The 11,581-nt window shown below is 31.3% G+C and overlaps 2 protein-coding genes across 51 annotated transcripts; one reads left to right on the top strand and one right to left on the bottom strand.

Moving 5' to 3' along the window:
- Positions 1-898: 898 nt before the first annotated feature.
- On the top strand, positions 899-2,640 carry LOC112769033 (glutathione S-transferase 3). The gene is made up of 2 exons (XM_025813428.3): positions 899-1,544; positions 2,088-2,640. Exons 1-2 carry the CDS (start codon positions 1,227-1,229, stop codon positions 2,427-2,429), a joined length of 660 nt encoding a protein of 219 aa, XP_025669213.1. The 5' UTR covers positions 899-1,226; the 3' UTR covers positions 2,430-2,640.
- A 1,866-nt stretch (positions 2,641-4,506) lies between these two features.
- LOC112769035 (uncharacterized) lies at positions 4,507-9,865 on the bottom strand. Of its 50 annotated transcripts, none has more exons than XR_011876564.1 (12): positions 9,575-9,865; positions 9,218-9,327; positions 8,449-8,568; positions 7,888-8,133; positions 7,601-7,792; positions 6,861-6,890; positions 6,628-6,721; positions 6,251-6,268; positions 6,075-6,111; positions 5,860-5,989; positions 5,028-5,368; positions 4,507-4,879 (listed from the first exon to the last, which is right to left on the bottom strand). XR_011876564.1 is itself a non-coding variant. In XM_072225672.1 (12 exons), exons 8-12 carry the CDS (start codon positions 6,674-6,676, stop codon positions 5,187-5,189), a joined length of 405 nt encoding a protein of 134 aa, XP_072081773.1. In that variant the 5' UTR covers positions 6,677-6,721; positions 6,861-6,890; positions 7,601-7,792; positions 7,888-7,939; positions 8,012-8,133; positions 8,449-8,568; positions 9,218-9,327; positions 9,575-9,862; the 3' UTR covers positions 4,507-5,186. The 50 variants fall into 50 exon arrangements, 17 of the variants coding, with proteins under 17 accessions (XP_072081773.1, XP_072081776.1, XP_072081779.1 ...); XR_011876550.1 differs by having other exon boundaries at positions 5,028-5,357; XR_011876565.1 differs by lacking the exon at positions 6,251-6,268 and having other exon boundaries at positions 5,028-5,357; positions 5,860-6,000; positions 7,888-7,939; positions 8,012-8,133; positions 9,575-9,862.
- Positions 9,866-11,581: the final 1,716 nt, after the last annotated feature.

Genomic DNA, 11,581 nt, shown 5'->3' with positions numbered 1-11,581 from the left:
AATTTCTGAATTTTATTTATTAATTTATGAATTTACTGTATTTTAATCCTTTAAATTTAGTCTAATCGAAGACACTTTGATTCACTTATAAAAAACTAGTACTTGCACAGAGGAATTGTTTACACCTTCGATTTGTTAAAAATCGACAAAACACATCTTGTTACATCTTTTTATTTAAATTTATCTTACTGAAAATATCGACCTACAAATTGATAATTTTTCAAAGTATATTCACAAATTATAATAAAAAAAATATAATTTTATGGTTTGAAATTTTGTATTATTTTTTTATTGTACAATATTACAATCAATTAGTTTTCTTAGCAATTGATTTGACCAAGTAATATTTGAAATAGATCTAATATATCATTTTCGCTATATCAATCAATTTTGTTAAAAATCAATGGATGGTTTTTTCTATTAAATCGATTAATACTAACTTTTAGTTGAGTTATTTGACACATATATTATTACTTAACAATCGATTGGTTTCTAATTAAATCGATTGAATTAACGATAAATACAATTTTTTTTCTTGTTTATTCATCGAACGGATCAAAACAATAAAAATATCCTGAACTTAAAAGTTTAGAAATTAAATTAGTAATAAAAATTCTATTATTATTATTATTTTTAATTATTAACGGTACCGTTATAAAAATATAAATGATGATTAATAGAATAATAATTTATAAAATCAAAAATAAATTTTAAAATTAAATAATATATAAAAAATTAATTAATAAATAAAATTAAATGAAAATTATTAAAAAATTAAAAAATATATATTTTGTCACTAAGATTATTTCAAAATTCAAAAATTTTGGAACGATGAATACTTTGCCAATAAAACTTATAAAAATATATATATAAATACTTGATAACGATTTCTAGAATTCTGACAATGATAAATATTTTAATTTTTACGTGGATATTTCTTAGACTCTTAATATAACAAGCAGTCAAGCACACCGTCCTCTTTAGTTTTTCCTGGAGACACGTATTAAGTCCAAAGGCAAGTCAATTCAAGAACGTTCAAGAATTACATATGGTTCTAAAGTCTAAAGCTCTTATCTATTAATTTTTTATTATAAAATGATTCCACTCTCTATTGGGATCAATAATTGGAGTAGTTGTAATAGTGGAACTTGATCATAATTCATAAAGAAGGCCTCGTGAACATTTTACTTTTTTGGTGAATCTTTTGCAAAACAACACCAACAACAATGGAAGAAGAGGTTGTTTTGTTAGACGCATGGGCAAGCATGTTTGGTATGAGGGTGAGGATTGCACTGGCTGAAAAAGGTGTCAGTTATGAGTACAAAGAAGAGTATCTAATTAAGGGTAAAAGCCCTTTTCTTCTTCAGGTGAATCCAATACATAAGCAGGTTCCAGTTCTGATCCATAAGGGTAGACCGATTTGTGAATCTGCAATTATAGTTCAGTACATCGATGAGGTTTGGAATGACAAAAATCCAATCATGCCCTCTGACCCTTATGAGAAAGCTCAAGCTAGATTCTGGGTTGATTTCATTGACAAAAAGGTGACTTCTTTTACCTTTGTTTTGATGCATATAGTTAATAGTTTCTATTATTTTGTTTCCTAAATTTGGATAATTATTTATGTATGGAGTGTAAAAAGTTGTAAAATATTTTTACATTCAAAGTACATACAAATTGAATTCTCAAGCCGATCTTTGATGTTCTAGGATATATTATCTTGTGATTTGTTTGCAGATTCAATGACGAGAGATTTAATAGTTTTTATTCCTCTTAATTTTTAGTTCTCATCATTTTGTGGTTGAGAAATTGTATAGTTAGCAATTTTTTTTCCAACATGTAAAAGTCATTTATGTCTATTTATTTAATGATAAAAGTTTTTAAAATACTCATTAATTTTTATATTCTTCTTTAATTTTTTTTAATACTATTACATAATGATATGATGCGAAATATGTGATCTTTTAAGTACAGGAATTATGGAAGAGTATATGAATGACTACTTTTGTGCTTAATAGAATCAACAATTCTAGTGTTTTGATGAGTTATATAAATTTAGTAATATCAATTACCATTTGTGATCCCAGATCTATGAGACTTGGAGAAAAATGTGGCTCTCAGAAGGAGAAGAGCATGAGACATGGAAGAAGGAATTAATTTCTATTTTCAAGCAACTTGAGGAGATATTGGGAGACAAAGCATTTTATGGGGGTGACACTTTTGGGTTCCTTGATATTGGTCTAATTCCATTTTACAGTTGGTTTTATGCCTTTGAGACTTATGGCAACTTCAAAATGGAAGCAGAGTGTCCTAAATTAATAGCTTGGGCCAAAAGGTGTATGCAAAGAGACACTGTTTCCAAGACACTTCCTGATCAGAAGAAAGTGTATGATCATGTTCTGGCTATGAGAAAAGCACTTGAAAAATAAAGTGTGTTTTCCGGTGATGGAAAAATATATGGCATTGATGATAGGTACTATGTAGTTGAGTCCTATGTTGAGGCTGAGAATAACCATGGATGTTGTTGTTATATATGCTTATATAAGTTTATGATGAATAAAATGTGTGTTGATGTATACTATCTGGCTTTGGAATGTTTCATTTGGTTTAGCAATAAATTATTAAAAATGTTAAGCGTTATCAGAATTTATTATTTTTTATTATTATTTAATTATTAATTTAAATTTTTAGTTTAATTTATTTAGTTTAGTAATCTAATAATATATTTTATTTCATATTTTTAAATATTAATAATTAATTAATAATTAAAAATAATAAATTTTAATATTTTTTTAACATTTCTCATAAATTATATATGATTTCAATGAATTCACCTGAAATAAAATAAATGAATATCCATATTACCAAATTATTATAAACTAATTCTGGTTATGCATTGTCTTTTTCTTTAATATATAAATGGTAGAAGGATACGAATATGATATTTTATGGTAAAATCTAATCACTATCCCCAATTTAGTTGAAAGAATTTAAAAATAGAACACTTATGAAAATGAATTTTCTTAATTTTTTATTTTGATTGAGGGAGTAAAGTGTCATCTTTAATTTTTAAATATTTTTTTTCAAGTTTTTTTTTTTTTGGTACCACTTATAAAATTAAAGTTTGATTATTCTGTTGGTTCTTATAATTTTGCGAAATTTTCAATTAGGTTCCTATATATATATATTTTTTTAATTGGATTTTTGCACTAAATTTTTTTTTTCAATTTGATCTTTTTTTATAGTAATTGGCTTAATTATATAAGAACCCAACTAAAAAAAATTGATGCAATGACTCAATTAAAAGAAAAAAAATTATCGGAATCTAATTAAAAATTTTACGAAATTATAAAAACTAACAGAATAATTAAAACTAAAATTATTGGTGATAAATTACACTTTACCTTTTCAAATAAAAAAAATTTAGGAAGATTCATTCCCAAACACTTACTGAATCGTTATGGTTCACTAAGTTTTATAACTATCATTATAGCAAATGAAAATTGTTGAAAGCTCTAATGATTTAATGTGAGAAGAGACTAAAATAATACCCATAAAATTATCAAGATTTAGTAACAAGCAGGAAGAAAATAAAACTAGAGATGGAACCTTGATCGAATAGGCATGCTTTCTGTTGTTTGTGTTGACCAAAAGAGGACTAAAAGAGGAGGTACAAACATGTATTTTCAGTTATGATTACTATTGGATTCTTGATGCATTATTAATTTATATTTACTAGAGATTAGTTCCGTAACTCAGTATTTTATTTGTAAATGGTTCCATAGGTAACTTTCAAGACTACAATAAAAAATTTGGCTCAAAAAAATATGTAAATAGAGTCTAATGCGTAATTGTTATTGTTCTTGTAAGTTCCAGAAACTAAAAGAACTTGGTCTAGTTCGAACACTCTAATATAGAGCTCTTCTTCTCTCAACAGGAGAGTACTCTAAGAGCATCGATTTTTTTTTTAATAGGAAGTTTTTTTAACCTATAAAACCTCACAAACTGTATATCACAAAATTCTCATATACCATCTAAACCATCAAAGCTATCATGAGACTTGAAATATACAACGATCAAGAGATTAGCAACCTACAAAATGAACAATATAAAAGAAAAAATCATCAAGCTTAACAACACTACTAGAAAACTAGTTATTACAGACAGATTTACAGACAGATTTAGTCCTTATTACAGACGGATTTTTGGTTACCGACGAAATTACCGATGGATTTTGTCCTTCTGTAAAAGCCCCGTCGGAAATTATTTACCGACGGATTTTTTTTCCGTCGAAAAATTACAGACGGATTTTTACCAGTTACTGACGGATTTTCCCTTTGTAATTTCTCCATCCATTTCACGAAACCGACGAACTTTTCGACGAATTTTCCGTCTGTAATTTGAACTTTGGAAAATCATCTCACACTTTGATTACAGACAGAAAATCTGTCTGTAAATCCGTCAGTAAGGTAAAAAATTTTTTTTTCTAATTACAAAATAAACTTATTTTCATACAAAATAAATATAAATTTAATACAAATTTTTATCTAATTTGTATTCGAATATTTATAATATTTCAAAAAATAAACAAATTCATTGTATTATCAAACTAAAATAAAAGTACTATAAACAAGCAAGTCAATATAATTCCTAGTATATCATCAACATGCTGCTTCTTGTAAAACATTCTGGGTGGCATTAAAACGGCAAAGAATGATTGGATGAGAAAAGTTAAACCCCTAAACCAAGTATCTACAGCAACGAATCAGCAGATATCTATATTCTTTCTTTTTCTGCCACTCACACAGGCCCAGTCATCCATTTTTGACACTTCTATGCCTTCTAAGAATAGTAAATATTTCTGTAATAAGTTCTGGACCTGCATAAGGAACAAAGGAGATGAATTTAGGAGGAGAATGTGATTCGAAGCAGTTCCACCAACAAGAATCTGCATTTGGCAGCAAAGAGATAGCTGTATTCCGAATAAAGAAAATCGATAATGAGAATTAATTGAACATTTAAACTACATGTTCACTTAAGATTCCAGAGAGACCAATAATTGCTCCCGGCTTTGCAGAAAAGATAATTTGATCAGCAAGATTTAACAGAGGATTTAAAAGTATGTTTGCGATGACCACATCATATTTATCCTTGTGAGTGACTCTGTCTATCTCGAAAGCATTTTCTCATTCGACAACTCTAGATGGCCAGTCATCCCTGCAAGATGAAGAAGTTTGGCTTGCAATCAAGTGCAGTTGCAGCTTGTCTGGTATGATATTATTCAGAGTAGCATTTTCAGATGCTGATGCAATTGCTTGTGAATCTATATCGACTCCAATGGCAAAGGCAGCACCAAACTGCAAAAGGTCTATTATTGGTGAATATGAAACTGCAGAAGGTCTAGAATTGCTTTCCTGAACTCTCATTTGATTAATTTCTCAACTGATTCTATTACATCAATAACATGCTCTTTCATACTAACTTAATAATTAAACCCCAAACCCTATATAAGGCCCAATAAGTACAGAACATGTCATATCAAAATGTCTCTAAAAATTTATATCTGTCATATGTTCTGTCAATTAACCAAAAAAAGACAGTTAAAATATGTGAATATGATAGAGACGGTTATAATATTTAGCTTTCCACATAGATGTTCAAGGAAACAAAGTAAGAATGAAAATGAACTCTACTGTACACCAAAGACATTCTCGCACTGACAGTTTTCCATAATATTAATAAGTGATCATTCCCCGAATAAGAATGCTAAGTAAAGAACGCAGTAAATTTAATAGCTATTAAATAGAAACCAAACAATTAGCAGTTAGCTATTAAACAGAAACCAAGAAGCAAACTGACCTGAGCTCCTTTCATCCAGTCATCCTCCTCAATAATTTTAACTTCATATCTTGGTATCTCTTTCAAACCAATAGAATCAGCAGCCTGTGAAATGCTCATATTTATATCCTCACCTTCAAGAAAAATGGAACTAACACAAATCTGCAGAGTTTTAGAAGTGTTTGAAACAGTTCACATAAAATGAGTGCCTTGATCAGATTAGAACTGCAGAGTACCTCTCGTTGGTTTTCACCCTCTGATATTGTCGGATTCCTGAAGAACCAAGAGAGAAAAAAAAAAAGAAGCAAAGATCATATTCACATTCATACCAAACCCACTGAAAAGTAAGAACGGAAAAGAGATAAAAGAAACAGTAGTGCCATCACTAAATAAAAGAAACAGTAGTGCCCACTTTGCTTAGGCATGGACCCTGCATAATCAAATTTCAAGGGAAGTTGAGTAACTTAATTGAAAAGAGAAGCTTCTATTCTAAATTACTAATCAATATTAAGCTGCATCAAATATATAAAATTATATGTGAATAACAAGGAGGTAATGTTTATTTTAGTCCTTTGACTAAGTAGGAATAACTCCATTTAGGCAGACACTTAATCAAAGCTACCACACACATTGAAATATCTATTATTGTCAAAACAGATTTGAATGTAATGCAGTAATGCTGCATCTCAATGAACTAAGCAATAGGCAAAGTGCGACACTGGTTTTGAAAGATAAAGAGCCTAAAATCAATGAAACAACAACCTATGCATTAAAAGATAAGAAGCATACTTGTTGAGCTAGCTCCCTGGTAGGAGAGAGCACGAGGAAAAGAGAACATTGTAAATTAGAGACTTGGGCAAGGAAAACCATTTGATGAGAAAAACTGCAGCCAAAAATAGAATTCAATAAGCCATTGATTTGCAGCAATAAATACATATAGCGAGGCTTTAATCTTAGCAAGTAACCTCAAACAAGCAAGTAACTCTAACAAACAAGTAACCTCAAACAAGAAAAGTTTATACCTTCCTTCTCGTCAATTTTTGTTCAGTCAACTGTCAAACAAGAACACATTCAAATAATTAGAATAAAGCAACAAAATTTGGAGAGAAGAATGTTAGAGAGAAGAAAACTTAAAATTATCCTTAAAATTAAGTAGCTTCATGAGTACTATATTTATCATACAAGCAACAACTAATTAACTATTTGTGTTCACGGTTAAAGACTAGATTCATTCGCTTAATTAATTTAGAAAATATATATTATGATCTCAATTTATTAAAAAGGTTATGTTAGAACTTACAGCAGACAGAGAAGGAGTGAAATCAAGTGAACAAGTACGATTAATTAATAACTTAACAAGCCCTGCAATCAAGTGAACACTAAACCTATACTAGCTAGGAATATAGTAATATAGTATCATGAATAAATGAATTACTGGCCGCATGAAATTGTAGATATTGATTTCAAATTCAAATATTGCTTTCTTATTATTGTTGATGAGAGATAATAAAAATAAATGGATAAACATACATTGCGTGCTTGAACCTTGAAAAACATTTAAATTTGATCAATGGGTTGGTTTGCTTTTATTTTCGGGAAGATTCAGAGAAATATATAACACAGCAGAGACGTAATAATTTCTTACTTCCATTTTAGAAACCTAGCTTAGTCATGAAATTATATTAAGTCTCTTACTTTGAAGCAGTTAATAATCCTTTATATAGTCAAAATTGAATTTAAAAGCAAGAAGGAGAGTAAGTACCTTGTTCATATAATAACATGGTGCAATAAACTTGGATCTGACTCTTGGGTTCCCTTCATTAGCTCTGGCAAAGACCCATGGGCCGCTAGAATCCATCTTGAATGGCAGAGGCTTGGCTCTGTCTCTCCTGCCTGTAACCTGTAACACCCCTTTTCCTCAAACATTCTCCTTGTCTTGCAATCCAATTTCAAACTTCAAATAAGTAAATAAAGAAACAAATAAATAAGAAACATGGAACCCAAATCTATAAAGAGCAACTAGCGTATTAATAGCAAAACACTATGTACCTATTAAGAGCAAAACAGCATCTTAAGGTGGTTGCTGTTGAACTCTGACTATCTGCAAGGAAGCAACTGGCATAGGTGAGGACACCAGCGAATGTTTGGCAAAGCCACAAGGCCCAGAGCCTACCCCTCATTCCAAACCTCTTTGAAACTGCATCAGATATGAACCCTCCACCGGGCCTGGAGAAAAGATTCGCCAATCCGAAACTGGCAGCAATGATCCCAACAGTGTGCAGCTTGAGATTGAATCTGTCACAGAAGTACTCAGCTATGATGTTATCAATAGTCAACTCCACACCAAAGCAGTATCCATAAGTGAAGTACAGACAACAGTATTCAATTTCTGAATAAAAAATTAATCTTTACAACAGCAAAAAAAAATATAAATAAATATAGCATAATGCCAACAAAAAAAGTGTCAAAAAGAGATTATAAAGCATTACTTACAGTATTTTAGCTTAACTTAGCTTAGCTTCCTTTTAATTGCAGTAGGGAACAAGCAATAATCAAAATTAAACAAAGGGGAAGGAGAGAATGAAAAGGATGGGAGCATAGAGAGCATACATGTTCGTTCTTTGTTCATCAAAACAAACATGTCGTTCTCAACCACCTTTGCTACTCCCAATCAGCTATAGCAATTCTCTGCTTCTGTCCTCCAGAAAGTTGGGTGCCACCTTCTCCAACCTGTGTTAGAAATAAACTATCAGGCTTTAAATTTGAATGCGTATTTTCTAATATCAAAGTGTTTTAGATCTACACTTTACTAAAAAACACAATAAAATGAGGTTAGGAGATTAGGTCACTTTGCATCTAAAATTAATTGGCCAATTCTCTGGTGCATTTAACTTTCATGCTGAAATTTGTCATTTTAATATATCAATTTGGAAAAAAGCTGTCATTTTAATGGAAGAGTCTTCTCCTAATCTCATTTGCGAGGAAGTTATTCTTTCACATGGAGAGGGATAATCTTGGATGATCACAAACCCAAGTAGCTAGTAATAAAATCAAACTATGATGTAATTCACTAAAACCTATCATGACAACATCAAAACCTTTCCCTCACTGGATATGGCTGGATGCATGAATCAAGTAAAGTTAAGTGATTAGCAGCATCATCCATCAACCCCAAAATAAATCAAAAATCAAATCGGAAAATAAAAAAGTTGAAAAAAAGAAAAAAAGCGTATCATCGTAAAAGAAAATATACTCCATCAAGCAAACAATACAAGAAATTAATATGAATAAAAAATAAAAAACAGTAATTATAACAATTAACAAAAGAATAAACAGAGAAATTAGGTTTGAAAAATTGAAAAACTGTGAAGAGTGGCACCTGAAGCAAATTTTGAAGATATGAATCACCACATTTACCAAACTTCAAGGCTGGTCAATCTTCAACTCCTTTGCACAAACATCAAAGCCAATACACGCAGCAACTACTACCTGAACAAGAACAAGAACAAGTTATTTGGCTACTAAGAAAATGAGAGAGAGAGAGAGAGAGAGAGAGAGAGAGAGAGAGAGAGAGAGAGAGAGAGAGAGAGAGAGATGGAAATAAGAGGCAAAACTACAGATCAAGCACCTTTGAGAATTAAAGGAAGCAAAGATTAAATCACAAAATCGGAAATGAAATCACAAAATCAAAAACAACGAAGGCGAGGAGCAGAGATTAAATCACAAAATCACAAACCGGCGAGGAGCAGAGAATCAGAAACAATGGATGGCGAGGAGGGGAGGAACCCTTCGCGACGGCACGCCACGAGCTCAACTCAGAACTTCGTGCGACGGCGAGACGAGGAGGAACGATGCGAAGAGGGCCGAGTAGAGCTTCTCCAGATGACGAGGGCACCCACGGTCTGTCCCCGCCGGCGGCGACACCACCTTCTACCGGAGGAGAAGAGTTCGAGGGATGAGGGCTACTGGAAACGTTCGAGGGATGAGTGTGAATAGAGTGTGAATGGGTGGTGATAAAATTAGGGTTACCTCGATATTTCCGACCGAAAATTTAAATTACAGACAGATTTTCCGTCTGTAATAATTTAATAAAACGCAGCGTTTTGTTTATTTATTTACAGACGGATTTTCCGTTTGTAACCATTTTTCACGGAAAAAAAATTAATTTTTTCGACGGAATTATCGACGGATTCCCTTTTCCGTTTGTAATTTATGCTAATTTATTTTTTTATTTTCCGACAAAAAATCCCTCTGAAATTCCCTCTGTATTTCCGTAGGATAAAATCCGTCGAAAATATCCGTCTGTAATAACTAGTTTTCTAGTAGTGCAAGCCGGAAGAGCTAGGATATTAGAAGGATTGTTTGAATTTGGTGGAAAAGATAATAAGTGATAAAGAGATAAGCTTTAAAACATGTAGCAATATTTTATTGGAAATGTAAAAAAATTTACAAAGAATTGTAGTTACTGATATTGGGATAAAAAAAGATACTATTTAGCTTCAAAGATAAGAAGAGAGGGCTTCAGAGTATCCAAAATGGTCTTTGGAATATTAGAAAAAATCTAGTCAACATAGATTATGGATGGAGGAAGAATCAGTTTTGAATTTGATCATGACTTTATGGAGTTCTAGATTCAAGTTCATGGCATTCATGGCGTTCTTAGGAGATCATTTCTAAAGATCAGAGATGGCATCAATAGTACCAAAGGTTTGCCTATTGATTTCTGGTTAGAGAGAGAAAGGAGCTTCCACCATTATGGATTCTCTTTAAGTATGAAAGGCTGCCGGATAGCTACTATTTTAATTGTGGAATAATTGGACATGTGAAGAAAACATGCAAGAATCTAATAGCCATGGCATGCTGGGATCCAATCAAGAAGTACTCACCAGGACTAGGAGTAAGCCAAGTTCGACCAATTTCAACCATAGGAAGAGGAAGTTTAAAACAACATAGATGGAGAAAAGAAGAGGAAGATTAGGCGCGTGAAGAACAAAGTCTTGGACGAGAGAGTGGTGAAGAACAAAGTACTGAAGAAAGCAAGATTAGGGCTAAACAAATTCTGCAACATGAATTCAGGAAAGAAACTATACGGAAAAACCTAATTAGAAGAGAAGAAGAAATGACTGAAGTAGGGGAGCAGGTGAGAGAAGTACAGAAAATCCTTGATTTTCAAGGATATGAGGATGTGTAGCATGATCTAAGAGCAGCCTACAAGTTTAAAAGTCTTATTAGGGAGACAAGAGAGAGGAATAATAAATGAGATTTCACCAAACAAGCCCAAAAAGAAAAAAAGGAGATAGAAAATCAGGAATTGAGTAAATACGGGCCAAAAAAGGATGTTGGACCTAATATTTTGGCAGATCAACTATAAATTTGGAAGGAAAAAGAAGACGGTCACAGAATAGATGGTGAGTGATGAGTCCATATTTGATGAGATATTTTGACTTGATTTGAGTAGATTTCATCACTTAAACTTACACTTAATCACTAAAATTGTAAGACCTAGAAATTTTGGAAAATCTCATTATGAGTCAATTTCAAATTATTCATTCATTAAGGATTTTAATTTTCGAAATTATTTTATTAAGGCTAGTTAAATCCAGTGTTAATAATTAAATTTGGAATTTTATCTAATTTTATAATTATTGAATTTGAATATTATATTAAAAATAATTTGTGAAATTGATGAACAAATAGTATTTTTATACATCATTATTGTTGGATTAAAATTTATTTCTAATTA

The sequence above is a fragment of the Arachis hypogaea genome, chromosome 18 (assembly GCF_003086295.3).
Source record: "Arachis hypogaea cultivar Tifrunner chromosome 18, arahy.Tifrunner.gnm2.J5K5, whole genome shotgun sequence".
Taxonomy (NCBI): domain Eukaryota; kingdom Viridiplantae; phylum Streptophyta; class Magnoliopsida; order Fabales; family Fabaceae; genus Arachis; species Arachis hypogaea.
This window is presented reverse-complemented; position numbering and strand designations above follow the sequence as displayed.